The 18,211-nt window shown below is 38.6% G+C and overlaps 2 protein-coding genes, 1 long non-coding RNA gene and 1 other non-coding gene across 4 annotated transcripts; 3 read left to right on the forward strand and 1 right to left on the reverse strand.

Annotated features, from left to right (window-relative positions):
- The first annotated feature begins 1,624 nt into the window (after positions 1-1,624).
- On the forward strand, positions 1,625-3,444 carry LOC106174684 (uncharacterized). Its single transcript, XR_015331483.1, has 4 exons — positions 1,625-1,787; positions 2,619-2,715; positions 2,896-2,998; positions 3,184-3,444. It is a non-coding gene; the product is annotated as an uncharacterized LOC106174684 (long non-coding RNA).
- A 5,306-nt stretch (positions 3,445-8,750) lies between these two features.
- On the reverse strand, positions 8,751-13,997 carry LOC106181341 (uncharacterized). The gene is made up of 8 exons (XM_013565698.2): positions 13,837-13,997; positions 13,013-13,155; positions 12,612-12,765; positions 11,760-11,933; positions 11,233-11,330; positions 10,098-10,285; positions 9,694-9,833; positions 8,751-9,208 (listed from the first exon to the last, which is right to left on the reverse strand). The coding sequence occupies exons 1-8, from the start codon at positions 13,930-13,932 to the stop codon at positions 9,113-9,115; spliced, it is 1,089 nt and encodes a 362-aa protein (XP_013421152.2). The 5' UTR covers positions 13,933-13,997; the 3' UTR covers positions 8,751-9,112.
- Trnak-uuu (transfer RNA lysine (anticodon UUU)) lies at positions 10,721-10,807 on the forward strand. The gene is given in 2 exon segments: positions 10,721-10,757; positions 10,772-10,807. It is a non-coding gene; the product is annotated as a tRNA-Lys (tRNA).
- A 99-nt stretch (positions 13,998-14,096) lies between the features above and the next one.
- Positions 14,097-18,204, forward strand: LOC147759455 (uncharacterized). The gene is made up of 2 exons (XM_086997792.1): positions 14,097-14,188; positions 16,516-18,204. The coding sequence occupies exon 2, from the start codon at positions 16,521-16,523 to the stop codon at positions 17,841-17,843; it is 1,323 nt and encodes a 440-aa protein (XP_086853918.1). The 5' UTR covers positions 14,097-14,188; positions 16,516-16,520; the 3' UTR covers positions 17,844-18,204.
- The last annotated feature ends 7 nt before the right edge of the window (positions 18,205-18,211 follow it).

Consider the following 18,211-nt stretch of genomic DNA (forward strand, 5'->3'; position numbering starts at 1 on the left):
GTTATAGGATCTCTCGTCACTAACTTTGTTATTTGCAGTTATGTCAGTATTTGCAGTGATTGTAGCAAGTAAAAATAATAATAATAATAATTACAATATATGCCAGAGGCCACCTCTCCATAGTTTGCCTGACAAGGGGATCGTTTCTAAGGAGAAAACCACTCTACAATTCTTATGATGTGTTTAAGGCTCCAGAGAGCAAGTTTTATCTCATGCATAGTCCCTAATAGTAAGGCCCTGGGCATGATGGAAATATTTCACTGAAGTTAGATAAGTAGTAATCAGCTATGCAGTTTGAATTTGTTTATATTGGAAATGGTAATATTATTGACAGACTGTAACTGTTTGCATATCCCTAATTCATCTTGCTTACACTGCTGTAGTTAATCTAAATATCAGAGGAAAATTATCAACCATACATAACTGTTTGCTTATTCTCCTTGCTCAGAGCGAGTCAGTCTCTCCTTTACTATTTTAGCATGTTTAAGTCCATAAATCTGACAGAAAGGGGGTCTGAGGTAAACACAGTGAGGTTATACATGTAGGTTAACAATTTCTATTGTGGCTGCAGACTGGGAATTCATGTAACAGGAACACAGAAACGCAGCCTTCTTTTAGATGTTCATCTCTTTTCTTGTGACGACAGGCACTCCTTTTTCATCCTTGGGACACCCCATTCCTTTATAAAAGAAAAGACATACTGAATAATTGAAACATGGAAGTTTATGCTTGAATTTCAAGGATTTGAAGCCATATCATGATATAGTACCAAAACAATTCAATTGCTAAAGCTGAGCGTTACCATATCTGCACATCCACGATACTGGGTAACAACACTGTGACATAAGCATTGAAATTTCAAAGTGTTTTTGCTTTAAATTCATAAATTTTACGAAATGTAACATTAAACACATATAAAAATAATTCGGAAAGAGTTTACTTAACTCCAAAGAGATGGGAGAGCATGCTACGATCCTGAACCGTAAGTTTCATTTAATAATCATGTGACCTGGTCATTATGTCATGGAAATCTCCACTCTTTATGCTTAAGTCCCTGGGCCGAATCTGAATGGGGAAATGAGACTACACGCTAGCTGTGATTTGGTTGTCGTGCATCAAAGCCCCCCCCTTGTAATCCAACACATGGGAATATTTTGACACACTTTTAAAATGATAACCCCTTGTTGTTACCCCGTATCGTGGACGTGCAGGTATATTTCCAAAGTTCACAGTGAGTATAACCGGTCAAACGTTAGAACAGACAAAAGCCAAGCCCAATGAAACTCAGTATAATTCGATCCTTTCTCAAGAGACGGCTAAATTACCCTGCAATATGCAGTGCTTCGAGAAAGAATCCCGCTTTAATCCCAGAAGCATGCTTTGGCTATAATTTGTGTTAAGATACACTGTGCGAACATTACTGAAATCACTATTTCACCTACCTTGTGAAACGATGACCGGCTGCCCCCTGTCTAGTGATCTATATTATTGCCTCTTTCTGTTTTAGTCTTGAATAAAACAAGAGGCAAAAGGTGCGTTCTTCTTGCCATTAATATAGCGTTAGGTCAATGCTAGAGAATCGGCGCGAAAGATATCCCATTACAGACTATCTGCGCGTGCGCACGGCCAGGCGGTTAAAAATGCGCGGGGACTGCTAGGCTGTGTAGGCCGGTCACAGAAGATTTTTTAAGCCTCCGTATTGATTATGGTCGACTTCTTTGCAAGATGGCGTTTGTTGCGGCGATAATATAACTGATGAGGATGAAGAGAAGGTGTAAATGCCTCAGGTAGGTCTAATATAACATTTGAATCAATCATATTTAAGGGAACATCCGTGTCAGGGACGACCAAGAGGGCTTTTATGCACGGAGAACAGACCGTGCCGAAATAAGATTATCACGATCGTAAAACAATAGTTAATCAAACTTTATGACCTTTTTATTAGAATACTGCAAAAAGTTTACGTCAAAGTACGGCCACGCGTACAAGTAAAGATTCTGTACATGTATTAAACTGGCCTGTATTAATCCCATTGAGTCGACCTACATTCCTTGACCTAAATTCCAGGCAGGGTTATATAATCAATGCACTGGTTCACTCGCAGGGTTCAAACAGGACTTTGACTGCTTGAATGTAGCATTGTACGTGTATTCAGTCTGTTTATGACATTTAAAGTACTTGAAATTGCTATTAGCCTTACCAAGGCCTTGTATTTCATTATTTTTGTCTTAAAAGTACTTGAATTTGAACAGTTAGAAATTTGTTGAATGATTATTACGAATCTTGTTGTTTTTAACCTGAATGTAGACAGTAGCATGCTGGGGGAATGCCCTTTTTAACCTTTCAATTTTTTCTCATGTTTCGTCATTAGTGTATTAAAATACAAAGTTTGTGTAAAATGATGCACCTCTTTTCTATGTAAACTAAAAATGACAGTAAGGCCATTAAAAGAGTCATTGAAAAGGTCTTGATTCAGAGCCTCAGAAATCCTTCAATTTGCTTTTATGTTGCTGTATGAATCCTGAGCAGTAATCATGTTTTCATCAATGAAAACTGTTTGTATGATATTACACTAAAAGAATTCACTGTCTTAAAAAATCTCTTTATTTCTTTTCCAGATGCTATTAAAAGACAGGCTTTCTACATGGCTGAATAGCATATAAAAGCAAACAAAGTGGATGGACTAAAGCAAAATAATTAGAAGAGAAGAATGGGGTATGTAATACAGGAGCTTTTCTAAGTTCTGTACAAGGCCCAATCAAGTTGCCTATCAGTGATAATGAATGCATATTTTCTTCATTACTTGTAGCTATTTCATTATTCATATTTCCCTAATTGAAAACTTTTTACATGATATTACATTAAAATAATTCACTCTTTCTATTTCTTTACCAGGTGCCATTAAAAGAAACTACAGATCTGAAAAGTAGGAGGATGTTCTAAAACAAGCAAAAGGACTGGATGAGCTTAAACAAAAAATATGGAAAAAAAGGAAGAGGTACTATCATAGGATGCTTTTTAAACCTTGTAATATCTGTTTTTAAGCCTTTTGATGGCTTTAAGTCCATAGTTTGAAAATTAAACATAATAAAAGTGGGCATTGTTTTTATCGTATTTGATTAGCATTAAAATGGACTGTTACCAAAAAACAATATTTATCATTACATACATCCTATTTTCCAGGAGGCAAAAGGGAAAGATTTGGGCAGGCAAAGTGTTCACTTGACAGACGCTTCCAGAAAAACTACTCCCACGAGAACGAGAAGTTACGCATATATAGTAGGACTAGTGGATCTGGCTGAAAGTACATTTAGAGAACATTTCCTGGGCCTTTCTTGGATTATCAAAACAAAAAATCAAAGTTCCTTGGATTATCAAAAAACTTTCAAAAGACAAGCGCAACCTGCACAAAAATGTTATAATGGAATAAATTATAAAAGTTTATACCATGTGTTGTTCTGTTTTATCAATATATTATTAAAGCGCCGCAATAAATATAACAGTAAAATACCTAACAAAAGAAGGAAAAATATAGTCTTTTCTTAAATAAAAAGGTTTGAAAAGGCTATCTTTTGTATCTGGAAAGTTGCACAAAAGGCATCCGAAAGTTGGACTTTTTGGCAGGAAAAGGTAGAGAAAAGTGGGTCATTAATATACCTTTTAGCATACAAAAAGCTGATGAATGATGAACTTGAGAATACCTTTTCTTCAAGCAAAAGATCGTCTTTTTGCAGCAAAAGGTGTATGAAAGTTCAACTTTTGTGTAGAGAAAAGGTGAAGAAAAGTGGGCCATTTGTAAACCTTTTTCACTTATACAAAAGTCATTCAAAAGATCGTCTTTTACACCTTTCCTAAAAAAACGAAAGGTCTTGGAAAGATGTGAGAAGATGAATAAAAGAAGGCCTTTTGATCACCTTTCACGATATATAAAAGCTGATTTTTCATGCAGTGTATCGAATGAAGATTTGGAAAGATTTATACAGAGCATGATAAGAATCACGTGTAAGCCGCTGAAATCAAACCCTCAGTTAATCTGCATTAAGACGAAGTCCATGGATTTCAACCACGCAGACATAGACGCCCGTCTGTTTCCCGACATGAAACATCTGTTCCTCTACCGAAATGGCAAAGAAACCATACAGTCGTTTTATCACGCCTTTGGGTTTTTGCCCAGAGTCAAACTTTTCCATGGGATGCAGACTACTCGCCTTGCCCATCGACTTTTACCAAACTTAGCCAAATTCCTTTGGAGCATGCTTATGGTGCCTAATCTTCCTTGGCTTCAAGACCCAGAACTTATGATTAAGACTTCCATGGTTGGCATGATGGCGGGTCATTGGTCAGTGCTTTGTCACAATTATATCCGCTTTAAGGAAGCAGGTATGGACATCAAGGCTTTTAAGTATGAGGATCTTCTTGAGAACCCACAGCATGCCTGTGAGAAGTTGCTAGAATACTGTGGCTTACCCATGGAATACACTGAGGAGGCCTGTAACGCCCTGAAACACGATTCCCAACGAGGCATGCTACGATCAAGGAAAGACACGAAAGATAAAGACAGCAAGTACCTTATCAAGTGGAACAATCCTGATGTGTTAGCAGAGGTTAATTTCTTTTGTGATCAGGTAGGAATTACACGTATAGGAAAACCTACACTTTTGCCAGATACCATTTCTTCCCTGTCTTAAGAATTCTGGAATCGCACTTAATATTAGGAGGACATTATAATTTATCCTCAGAGAAAGAAATATACAATGAGACATAAATTCATGGCAATATTATTCAAAGATGTTAGTATGTTTTTGTTGATAAAACGAGTGAGAGAATGCAAGGAAAATCAGAGAAATTTGAAAGAATCTTGAACCTTGAGGAATGATGTTTATGTGGCAGTCTCGCTATAGGGTTTTAATATGTTGAACGGGGCGATTTAACCTGTGACACGCAAATCAGTTGGAAGTGGTTTGAAGGTCACAATAACATACTGTGTACATGTTATATCAAATAAACTCATTTTAACATGATTAATCGATTTGGATTGTTTCTTCTTATCATTCTTACTCTTTATATTCATGTAATTGTTAAATGCACGTGTTAATAAACAGGTTGTTTTGTCGTTATCTTTGTGTGTTTGCCTTTGTTGGAAATTATAACTGAGTTTGCCTTTCCATGCATTGTAGATTACCAGACTTTATATAGTTTCTCAAGTAAACCCGCATTCAAAAGTAGCTTTACTTAATGGGAACATTGCGTTTTGCGACAGATAATCACCACACGAGAACATTGAGCAAGTGTGTTGTCACGATGAAGCTTGTTGTCACCTCTTGCAAATGAAATGATTCATATGTAAAGAATGTTACGGTTATGGACCCGTTAATGTTGTGTTCCAAAACCTTGGGCATAAGGTAAGGAGGAAAAAACCTTCCTTTACCTCAAACATTAACCCTAATGAGCATCTGTAGGATGATTTAGAGAGTGCGATGCACTGAAGAATGAAACCCCTACCAATATAAAACAACTCCACCAAGTTTTTCAGGAAGATTGAGACAATGTACGACGCTCGTGAAAAAAAGCACGTGGTTTTTCAAGAGCGCATTCTGATGTTAACTGTGTAATAGTTTCTTGACATTCGGTGGCGTTATTATGATTATAATAATAATAATAATTATTATTATTATTATTATTATTATTATTATTATAATTATTATTATACTTCTATGGAAATCACAGTGGAAAATCATATTTCAGGGACTACATTTCTTAATTTGAATAAATGGTACATGTATAAAATGTGGCTATCCTCGCCGGTATTTGGGGTTTTCTTCGGCCTAAGCCATGTTAAACATGGTATAAAGGATAAAAATGCAATTTTAAACGGTTTGCAGCCGCCATGATCTTTTGTTAACTATTGCATATAGGACTGAAGGTGGGTCAACCTTTATCTGTCGAAGATAAGTGTACAAGTAAATTATGCAGACTCATTGGCGTACGTTGTATTCTATATTACAGTGTCCAACTGGGTCGCAAATACATTTATTCTGAATAAAAGACGCATTAAAAATTTTGGTGGCCTCTACTTCACCCTTCGTATGTCAGCTGCTACGCGACTAAAAGTTTAAGAATATGGGCAATGTTTCATGTGAAATGGTCATTTGTGTGTAATTTACATGCAGCAGAGTAACAAACTGTGCACATATTTCGTTAATACTGCACGATTAACTTGGTCGCTGCTTATAATTGGGGTCGATACACGACAGAAAAAGGATCCAGATTATATACATACGTGAATCACCTATACACAGCTACAGTTCAGCGGACAGTCACCCTGAAAAAAAAGCTTTCTATAACAGTAGGTATGGCGTTTTTTCTTTTTTAATAAGTTCCCCAAGTACTGAAATTTTACGGCAAAAAAATATTCCCTTATAAAATGTCATTTTTTAAGACATTTTGTACTTTTGAATTATGCAAACTTCCATCTTTTTAAATTCAAAGGAAAATTAACTTACTTAGACGTCTTTCTGGGTTTTCAATGCAAATCGAAATTTATTTTACATAATGTATATTACAGATAAAAATGAAACTTTTCATTTGGATTGGATTCTGCATCTGCCGCTTCATTTTTGTCAATGTCCAACGACTGTGGTGGAGGATCACTGGCACCGCTTACACACTTCGCCAAATACGAGATGGTCAGTTGTACGAAAAATCAGCCCAGGTCAGTAATATCGTCTGGAAGTGTAAATGGGATGTGTTGGCGACGGGGCCTAATAATTTCATCGCCACTCACAGTTACTTTGACCACCCGCGTTGCATACTCATGCAAGATGTCACTTTGATATGCCTGGATGAGAGAGAGGCTTATTTCACCCAGACCCCTTCTTCGGTGAACATATTTAGTTCGAACGTGAGCCCCTTTCTGTTCTGTGCACAATTCAAACATGCCATTCGTTTAATTGTCATGCCGATCACATCATTTCACAGAATCGCAGATGAAATTGGTGATCCTAAAACCCAAGTCCTTCTTCTGTCAAACACTGGGCGTTGTGGATCAACGGCAGTCACACAAGTCTTGGAATCAGTCCCGGGGGTTGTGTCCATGAGCGAGCCCGACGGTTTCACAAACATAGCAACAGCATTGAAACATTTACCAAGTCAACTTGTCGATAGGTTTATGCAGAGCGTTGTCCGAGTCACGTGTAAGCCGCTGAAATCAAACCCAAGATTAATTTGCATCAAAACAAAATCAATGGATTTTATCCACGCAGACAGAGTAGCACGTCTCTTTCCAGATACAAAGCATTTATTTCTGTATCGGAACGGCAAAGAAACTATCCAGTCGTTTTACCATGCGATTGCCTTTTTGCCCAAAATTTTATTTTATAATGCATTGCAGAATAGTCGCCTTGCTCATCGTTGTTTTCCAAAGCAAGCTAGATATTTATGGAACAGGATGATTCTTGATCTGCCTTGGCTTCAAGACCCAGAACTAATGATTAAGACTTCCATGGTTGGTATGATGGCGTGCCATTGGGCAATGCTATGTCACACGTATATCCGCTTTAAAGAGGCAGGTATGGATATCAAGGCCTTTAAATACGAGGATATTATTGAAAACCCACGACATGCCTGTCAGAGGTTGCTGGAATACTGCGGCTTACCGCTGGAATACACTGAGGTTGCTTGCAATGCTCTGAAACACGATTCCCAGCGAGGCATGCTTCGATCTAGGAAAAGCATGAAGGGCGGCTGCATGGACAGCAAATATCTAATAAAATGGATCCCTGAGTTGTTAGCAGAATCAAACTTCTTTTGCGATGGCTTCGGAGTCAATCGAATTGATGTACCAATTTTTTTGCCGGATACAATTTCTTCACAAAATATGAATGACAGTCCAGCTGCATGTTTATAAACAACCTCATTTATACCTGTATAGTTCTGTATAATCTAAATTTGTCATTGGTGATGTAACCCACGGTATTTAAAATATGACCAACTTGATTATTCTCTGTTTTAAATTGATATTACCTTTAAATGCATTGCCACTTTCATATATCAATTTAGCAGATTTCAATTTTAAAATTTTACTGCCACATTGAATTTGCATCAATCAACATGCCTTCAAACTTTTTTAATCATGAGGTGTATAAAGATGAAATGGTTGCGAACTCGGACACATATATTACTTTCGTTGCATTATTTTTTATGAGATTCGTGTATGTGAGTCGCGAAAACCATTTAAGAAAAAGATGAATAACTATGATGATAATAATAACGATGTAAATAAATGACATCATAAGCTAATTAGATACATAAACGCTAAGTATATAGCACTAGTCAGTATGATAAATACTGTAAATGTGAAATTAAGAAAAATTGACTTACTCGATTGAAGCAACACTCCGAGATAATAGCAATGTTCACAATGATAATGGGCAAAGTTAAATAATGGCGTTTGCCCCTCAAAACCCCAGCCCTGCGACAACTAAACGAACGTTCCTAAATTCATTCACCAAAACGTTCTGCCCAAACCTTAATCATATGTTACTCTGTGATCCGTAACTACAAAAATTAGTGTAATAAAATGGATACCATTAATACATTTTCAATAATATATCTTCACTTTATATGTTATTGCCGCATGGGTCGGCAACAGTGGTGATGTTATATATTAATGCATTCCATGATACGTTGTTATTGGAAGAGCAGACTTGTTCATAATAGCATATACGAAACTAAAGGCAATTGCGCATAAGTAATTTCCGAATCATGTTTTATTCACATATTTTAATGAGATATATGTCATATGAATGTAGGATAAAAATATGGGCCAATAGAATAGATACAGAAGACTGTGTGGTTTGAACAACTATACTATGTTGATTCTAAGTCTAAACTCCATGTGTTCAGTAGACTTTACAACCATGTGCATTACATATATAACAAATGGTTAGGCACCTGGTCATTACAATCTGTGTTAGCGCTCTCGCCTCCCTGGGGAGGCTACAGCCCCGCTGCCGTATGAGGCGCTAAATACAAAGCAGGAAAAAATGCGGCCACACCACAATACCAATGCGATTGAAAGTCTCGTGTTAGATAGTCACTACGTGCATCCATATTAAAAAGACATATCCTTCCTGGGCTTGTTTAAGAGCCGTATCATGTTATATGGATATGGTACATCTGGCATTGACAGTCTGTTTAATTCTTGCATCTGGAAAACGCGATAAATCATGTTGATTTTGTGTATCTTTTATATCACATTATTATGTAACACAATTGCTTTAAACTAACTTGTAGATATGTAAGGCCTGTATCTCCAAGTTATTCACAGTAAAACATTATGTTTAATGATCTACTTACTACACGAATTTATTATTCTATACCAGTTTTTCTCTCTCCTCACACACACACAGACGCCCATTTTACAAACAAATACCTAGAAAATATACTCAGAGCGCATGCCTGCGCCAATGAAGCTCATTCCTTAGAATTAGTTGTTTAATAACCAAATTTAAACCAAATTACCAAAATCCAATCGATTCTAAGTCAGCCATTCACGAAAATTGTATCAAACCCCGTGAATTTCTTCCGAGTTTTGACCGTTTACTAATAAACCAACAAGGACAAAACAAAACCTCCTTGGCTGAGACAATAATAATAATTAATCAAAGTTAAAGATGAAAAACGCTCTCCTACCTGCTCTTCCGTCAGTTCCCATCCGCTAGATGCCCCTACATTGTCTTCCAGCTGTGACATCTTTGTAGCTCCTATAACCACAGAGGACACGGTGGGTCTCTGAAGCAACCAGCGGATAGCTACCTGAGCCACGGTTTTGCCTGAGTTTTGAAAATAAGATAAATGTGATAAGCGCTTTGTGACTGGACATTTGATGTCTGAGTCAAACTCTCCCTGTGTACCGGTAAGTGCAAGTTTAATTATGACCAAGAAAATTTATCACAAGATGAGCATATATACATAGCAATCTTAGTCTGGGACTTATTTAGATTTTGTTTCCTTCTAGTAATTCACATGTGTATGAGAGTGCATGTGATATTGTAAAACTAAACATTTGCCTATTTTCACAAATATGCATTCATTACCATGTCCCTTTCCTATTTCTTCCATGGCTTCCAGAAGGTTCCAGGTCTTGTCATTGTTGAAGTGGTTCCAAGTTGGCTGGTCATGCCTGTGTCGTAGCTCGGGTTGTTCACTTGCCCACCCAATTCTGGTCGCCCGTACATCCCCTGGCCCGTCCATCCCGCGCTTGAATTTGCCACTTAGAAGGCCACTGAAACGATCGATTGACATTGCTATGTGGTCCATAATAAAGATGAAAACATTTTCATTATTTAATAAGTCTGAACAAAATTACTTTGAGGTTAACAGTCCGAATACAATGATAGGAAGAGAAGTTATTGTAATATATATACCGGGGTGTCAGGATATGTAGTCCGCTAAGACTGTGCATTAGGCAGTCCGTCCCCCATACTTTGTACAGGTGACATTCGGCCCATATACTAACCCCGATACTCTTATTAACCCTAACCTGTACTTATCATATGGGACCCTGGACTTCTTGGGACACCGGTATTGAACAGAATGAGAGAAACAAGTGCTTAATTTTATTGACATGCTTGTTGACATTCACAGTTGAAAGGGAGAACCTAGACGTACTGTACCTGTACGTGAGCGGATTTTTCCAAATCACATAAACCCCCAAGGCGCCCGGATAGCTCAGTCGGTAGAGCATCAGACTTTTATGGATACTCATGTCATCTGAGGGTCCAGGGTTCGAGTCCCTGTTCGGGCGCGATTCTTATTTTCCTTTTGTATATGAGTCAGCATTGAATAACCGGGAAGGGTAATCCGCTAAGAACCTTACAGTCCGTTCCCCATTGTTTTAATTTGTTCAGGTGACATTCGTCTCATATACTAACCCCAATACATCAACTAACCCTAGCTTGTACTAATCATATGGGACCCTGGACTTCCATTCCTGTGACTATCATCCCCTTCACACGGGGACATGCAAGTACAGTGTGCTGCGCTTGGTCTACAACTACTGGCACCATGAATTATAAACCGTTGTCAATCCTATCAACTGCAAAATGGCATGGTTGACTGTTATATGGCGGTTTTAGCAGAAAATTAACCTCAAGGCGGTGATCTATGTATGTCGACACCCTTTAACTTCTATGCTTGAAAAGAGGAGACAACATTTCGTTCATGACTCACCCCTTCAGCGGACTCCATGGTAAAAACCCGATCCCTTCATTCATACACACGTCAAACAGTTCGTATTCTGTTTCTCGGGTCATCAAGTTGTACTGTTGCTGGAGATGTGAAGAATTGTTAAGTGTGACAAATAAGGTATACTGCTTCTACAAACACAACATGTAAGACAATAATTTGTTTATGTAGTTTTTTTTAGTGCCAAGTTTCTAACGTTTGAGCCACTAGCGTAATACACATGACGGCTGGTGAATCTCATTCATAAGGGCAAAATTAGAAACAAAAAATATCGAAAAAAGTCTTTAGATCCTATTTGTATCAACGGCTTCGTATTGGGAATGCCTTGATGATATAAGTTAATTTATGAAATTTTCAGGATTGATATTGTTCTTTCTTTGTTTATTTATGCATAATAATTATTATCATTATTATTATTATTATATGGTATACCATGTTTTATAGCCATAATGGCAATATAAAACTGACATATAAAACATTAATTTATGTATGCATTTCAAATCCTAACAAACCTGTAGGCTAATGACACTTTCCAGACCCATGAATCTAGTGTGGTCCACAATCTTCTGTAACTGCCATCCTGTCACGTTACTCACGCCAATATGGCGGACCTTTCCGGCACGCACAAGATCATTGAGGGTACGAAGGGTTTGCTCGACTGAAGTAGCGCTATCCCACATGTGGGTCTATAAAGAAACCACTCACCATCATTTAATATAGAAATCTGATTTTGATGTAAAGTATAAAAATGAAATCTGGGTCTTAAAACGTGTGTACCAGTACCCCTTGTACAGCAGTACAAATTAATCAGTACAACTAACGCCAATATGAAACCATACACAGTGAGTACTTGTTGAACTTTCAAACTTAGACTTTGTTAAAACCACTCGGTTTATTTGGGATAATAAATATATAGAAATTAGCACTGTTGCATTGATCCACGCGAGTGACAGGTGTGAACAGAAACAATGGTCAGAAAACTGCACCGTTCCATTTGATTGTCGCTGCATGTCTGGCCAGGGCAATTAAACTAATTAAAAACAACAACACTTACAATCGATGAGAACTAAATAATCTTATCTATTGTGACACCAACTATAGCCAGGTGCTAAAAGTTTGCAGTGGTTCATGTACAATAGTACTGTGTGGATGGGATAAAAGATAAAAAGATAAACACCAAATAACAGAGAAGACCAGGCCCCTCGTATCTCGAAAGCATCGCGCATTGCAACCGTGCGCAAGAGCCTCGATTCCATAACTCGCCCATACTCGTCCCATATAATACATTGTAGCCTGTATTTGATATAGTTATTCGCAATACGCGATGCTTTCGAGATACGGGGCCCTGAATAAAAATTCTATACCTGATACAGGTCGATGTAATCAGTTTGCAGTCTCTTTAGACTCTGTTCCACCGCATGCATAATGTGTTTCCTACCCAGACCCACGCCATTAAGGTTATCGAGATACACGTGTGCAAATACTTTTGTGGCAACCACAAATTTCTCCCGATCCTGCCTGAAAACAAGTTGATGAAACCATTTTTATATAATACAAAGCTAGATAAACCCTTACATATCTTTCAGAACTGATAGTGGTGCGATTATGTAATATTTTTCTTTTTACCTAAAACATATGACATCATATCTATATATGAAGATGCATTATTCAGGCCTTTGGCAAAAAAGTCAAACTTATTTTCCAACTCATTTTCAGAGTGCATTTTATGCAAACATTCTTGCTTAAAAACAAAAGTTATCATTACTTCTGAAGCCACGTTCCCACTATCTCCTCCGACTCTCCTCTTTGGTAGATGTCGGCTGTGTCCAGAAAGTTTCCTCCTAACTCAGCAAACCTGTCCATCATAGCGTGTGCTGCTGCTTCATCCAGGTTGCCAGGCCGGCCTCCCTGTTGATTTACGTAATATGAATAAAAAAAAGCATGACTTGATTATTTTAGTCAAAAACATATACTTAGAGAGCATTCACAATGAATGTCATTGAGAATGTCATTGAGAGCCCATTAAAAGATTACGCGGCCTTCTTTTCATGTAGGTCCGCCATACTTAGGTCTCGGCCTTGCTAGACCTCGGCTCTTATCAATGTGAATGCTCTCTTAAGGACAAGAAATAATAAAAATATAAAGTAAATTGCTACGTTCCGGTAGAAATAATAGGTTATAGTCAAAAAGATTTAGAAATATGGATGCATTTTTTTCGGGGGGGGAGGGAGGGTTATCTTATAGTTATCTGAAAATATAAATCATATCAAACAAATTATCAAAGATATCTGTAATACAGCATACTACACAGTAGCATTCTCAATTATGACGTGCATTGTAGTGCTACAGGTAACTCTAAATTATTCAAATGATTTGATATGGCATACATGTAGATGGTTTGCTGGTATAAACGAGTGGGTATTTACAGCTATCGCATGGAACAGAGATTATGCTTTAAAGTCCACATTCGAGTCTTCAGTAACCGTCTCACATCATGTAATAATCAAGGTTACGTGGAATAAACGTGTAAGTTGAACAGCAGATACTTCAAACAGTACCTCAGCATTAACAAACAACAGGAATACTCACCTTATGCTCCCCGAATGTCATTGTGCCCATGCAAATGTTCGACACCTTCAGTCCTGAGCTGCCTAGAAAGTTGTAGCCCATCGACGACCCATCCATTTTGTCACTGTCGACTGATGTTAACCACAGACAACGAGATGCAGGAACTGGGTCACAGCGTTCAAGTTTACTGTGCCACGTGTTGTCTATGTATATTCATTATTTATGTTAATAAATCTCATTGGTGCTGTCTTGCACGCGGTACTATCCGTTTAGCAAGATGTCACAGTTACCGGTAGCAACAGGTTTAACTCATCTGGGAATAAAGAGGAACAATGTTCCTTCAGGAGATGTGATCTCTAGAACGACCTCTAGTGTGAGTATCAATTGTATTTCTACCTTTGAATGGGTGACATTCGAGATCATCCTGCTTTTGATTTAAATGATTAGAGAATTTGTAGAAAAATTAAACTTAGGTCCAGCGGTGAGGGTACAGTAATGGCACATTCCCCTTACTGTGACTCCGTACTTCACGCGGCAGAGAGCATATACATTGTGGAAATGGTAACCGCATAATGGGTCGTTTTAAAGATTAATTGAGAAGTATATCAAATATCCGTATTGAGCAGGGCCCGCATCCTACGCATACGAAATATATTTTGGATTTGCAAAAACCATGCCATGCTGGACCTTACTGGACAACAATTTTAAGAGATTGCCTCAGCCAGAATCCATGCATTGCTATATTCTGGTTTGGACTGGTTGCAGAAATAAAGTCCAAACGTTTTCTTATGGCCATTTGTAATGCATATATAATCCACTGTGTGTGGATTCAACCAACTGCAAAGAAACGCAGTATAAGAAGAATGTTAAAAGGATAATAACTCTTCCTATGAAATCTTTATTTCACAATAAAAACATTGTGAATAACTCATAGAAATAAAATATATTCTGTTTTACCACAAAAACGGCAGTTATAGCTATTTTTCTGATATCTGAGCTTATCTTTAGACCACGCGACCTCCATTGATGGCTATACTCTGGCTATTGTATTTAATGTGGATTCAAACATACTGAAGTGGTCGCTAACACTAGTTCCTAGTTTTAATAATATATAATAATTAAAATTGCATTGTGCATTTATATGATGGCCATGCATGTCATATTCTGCCTTCAGTTCGTGCTTGTACGCACTGCATGTGTTTGCAAATGCCAGAATCTGTTGATTTTTTAGTCAAATGACGGAATGTGCTTTCTTTTGCAACTAACCCAATGGGAAATACATTGAATGAAAATAGATACTTTAAGATCATTATCATCGTTGCTTTCCTAAGCTTCATATGAACTCAGTAACGCAACTATGTTGATTAAATTGGCCCGGTATATCATTTACTGATACAGTATAAAAGGTCAGTCACAAAGTGGGTGCAACAGCACAAGTGTACATCTAAACCCATCCCATGAGAGATCCGTCCATTTTATCTCAGTGACCTTCTGTTGTCCAAACAGAGAATTAAAGAGTCCGAAGTCGGCAGTCCAGTGTCACAATGACTTGGTCACACCGTTTCCTTATACATGTACAGCGGTGTATGTGCCGCGCATTGCTGTTGCTTACCCGAACCAATCCTTCTTGCTAAGACAGTCTTCCATGAGGCGGGTAAGTGATACCTTAGGTTCATGATCAAGCAAGATGACCGTTATCATTACAGACAATCGAAGGAGGCACTCGGTCTACAAATATGTACATGTACCCGTGCGAGCCCATAGCATCAAACAGATTGGCAGTTCCTGTAACAATTTCGCCACGGGTTATGGCCTCGTGTAGTACGTGGCATTCCATCTCAAGTCGCTGGTTGGTACAGTGAATGTGGTATCTTGTTGTGGATCGCGTTCGAGACTATATCACCTTAAATCGGTTTGACCATATTCATTACTTAACAAAATGCGGATATTAAACGCCAACTATAACGTTTAAATAAATCTATACTTATAATATATACACTGTACATTAATAATTTTATACTAATAGTAACGGCACCCACGCGTGATATAGCGGGGGGTGTCATGGGATCCAATATAGCAGTGAGTATACCGGGGTATATACCCTATGTAAGGCTTGAGATAGGTAGGTTATACACCGTGATACGTATACGTTATACCGCATGGTACGGTGAAATGGGATCTTTGGGGGAATACAAGGTCAACAAATCACATATCTATGTACGGCCAGTCAAGGACCAATACCCTGCGCAGATGTGGCATAGGCCTATGCATTTCCACATCTGCCAAAGCTGCATATGCACACATTCACTGTATCTCTACCAGAAAGCACATAAACTCAGTACAGAGTACCGTCATCAAGGATAAGGGCACCTCATCAGAGGACCAATAGGTGCATCATCGCCCCTTGTACACCAACGCATGATATACAACGGAGAAGCCGATCAGTGTTCCGTTTTCGTCCTCTTGTATACCTGTTACACACAGGACGTCCATGTGCCTGATTTAATAAATGGACTTTTAATTTGACCTAAAAGTAATGCAAAGAGATTAAACAATTATTGACGACAGACTGCTGTGTACTAATTCAGTTTATTTCATTTTATTATTTATTTATTTATTTATTTATTTATTTATTTATTTTTCAATGGAGCACCATGTTACCCTAGGTTACTTACTCAAATGCTTTCAAACATGTTTCAGGAGATATGATTCAGCTTCGGTGGTGGATTTTCCGCACGTGTCGGTTCCTCTTTAGTTTAGCACAGCGCATTTGGTGGCAATGTAACGGCACCGCTAACACACTGCGACTTGCAAGGAATGGTCAACTGTACGAGCAATCTGCCCAGGTTAAAAACATCATATGGAAATGCAAATTAGACCCTTCACGAGAAGCAGAGTTGGACAAATTCATTGCCACCCACAGTTATTTCGCACATCCGCGGTGCATAATGGGGGAAAATATCACGCTGATTTACGTCGATGAGAAAGAGGTTTTGTTTGTTGAAACGCCCAAGACAGTAGACATCTACAGTTCTGAGCTTAACCCTTTTATGTACATGGCACAGTTTGATTATGCTACTCGTTTAATTGTACTGCCTATTTCGTCATTTCATAGAATCGCCGCTGAAATCGGTGATCCAAAAGGTGATGTGCTGTTACTCTCTAACACAGGGCGATGCGGATCTACGGCAGTCACGCAAATTCTCGAATCGGTCCCGAGAGTTGTGTCTATGAGCGAACCAGGCGGGTACACAAGTCTGAATATCATCATGAAACGGACCTCCCGCGAGGAATTTGAAAGGCACGTGAGGAGCGTAGTTCGACTCACGTGCAAACCGATGCAGGATAGCAACCCTCGACTCATTTGTATCAAACCAAGAGCTGAGAATTTTGTTTTTGCGGACATAGTGGCGCGCGTTGTACCACAAATCAAACATCTATTCTTATATCGGAACGGCAAAGAAACCGTCCAGTCGTATTACCATGCCTTCGCTTCTCTTCCACAAACCAAACGCTCGCATGCTTTGCAAACGAGCCGCATTGCCCACTACCTTTTTCCGCACCTGGCCCGATTCCAATGGGACCTGGGAGTCGACACGGAAACGTACCCGTGGTTGGGGGACACCGAGCTGGTGGCGCGTGTTTCCATTATAGGATATTACGTCGCGAGCTGGGCAACCATATGCGCTAATTACCGCAGATTCAAACAGAACGGCATGGCCATTAAATCCTTCAAGTATGAAGATTTGATGGAGAATCCGCACCACGCCTGTAAGCTACTGCTGCAATACTGCGACTTGCCAGTGGAGTCTGCTTCAGAAGCTTGCAAGGCCATGGATCGCGACTCCCAGAAAGGGATGTACGTAACTAACTTGGACACGCTTGGAAAAAAAGGGCGGGGCTACCTTATTGATTGGACAAAAGAGGTCCAATCAGAAGCAGATTTATTTTGCGACCGCCTAGGTGTTGCACGGATCGGAGAAACGAGTGTGTTGCCAGACACTATTTCTTCCACTGGCGTCAAGTGATATTCTCCGAAACTAAGTTAAATAACACGCTCTGAGAAATGCCAAGGTATTTTGAAAACAATAAAAGCAATGAGGTACAACCGTTTGACTGAAACCCAAGATGACCGTCACGCACACCTGGTAAATGCGCCAGTCATTTCAAAATACCCAGCTTATATATCAAGCTTTCAAATATTAGGGTATCACTGCAACGGTCTACGTTCTGTAAACATCGATTTTTTATAAGGTGACGGAAACTTATAAATGTCGAGAAAAGAGGACATACAGGTATGAGCTCTCGCAAGAAATAAACGTGTAGAATGACACGACTTTTTTAATGGTTAAACAATCTTATTTGGCATTTTCTTAAAATTTTGTTTAAAAAAAAG

This window comes from Lingula anatina, chromosome 10, assembly GCF_051362555.1.
Source record: "Lingula anatina isolate TDL-2025a chromosome 10, LinAna3.0, whole genome shotgun sequence".
NCBI lineage: Eukaryota > Metazoa > Brachiopoda > Lingulata > Lingulida > Lingulidae > Lingula > Lingula anatina.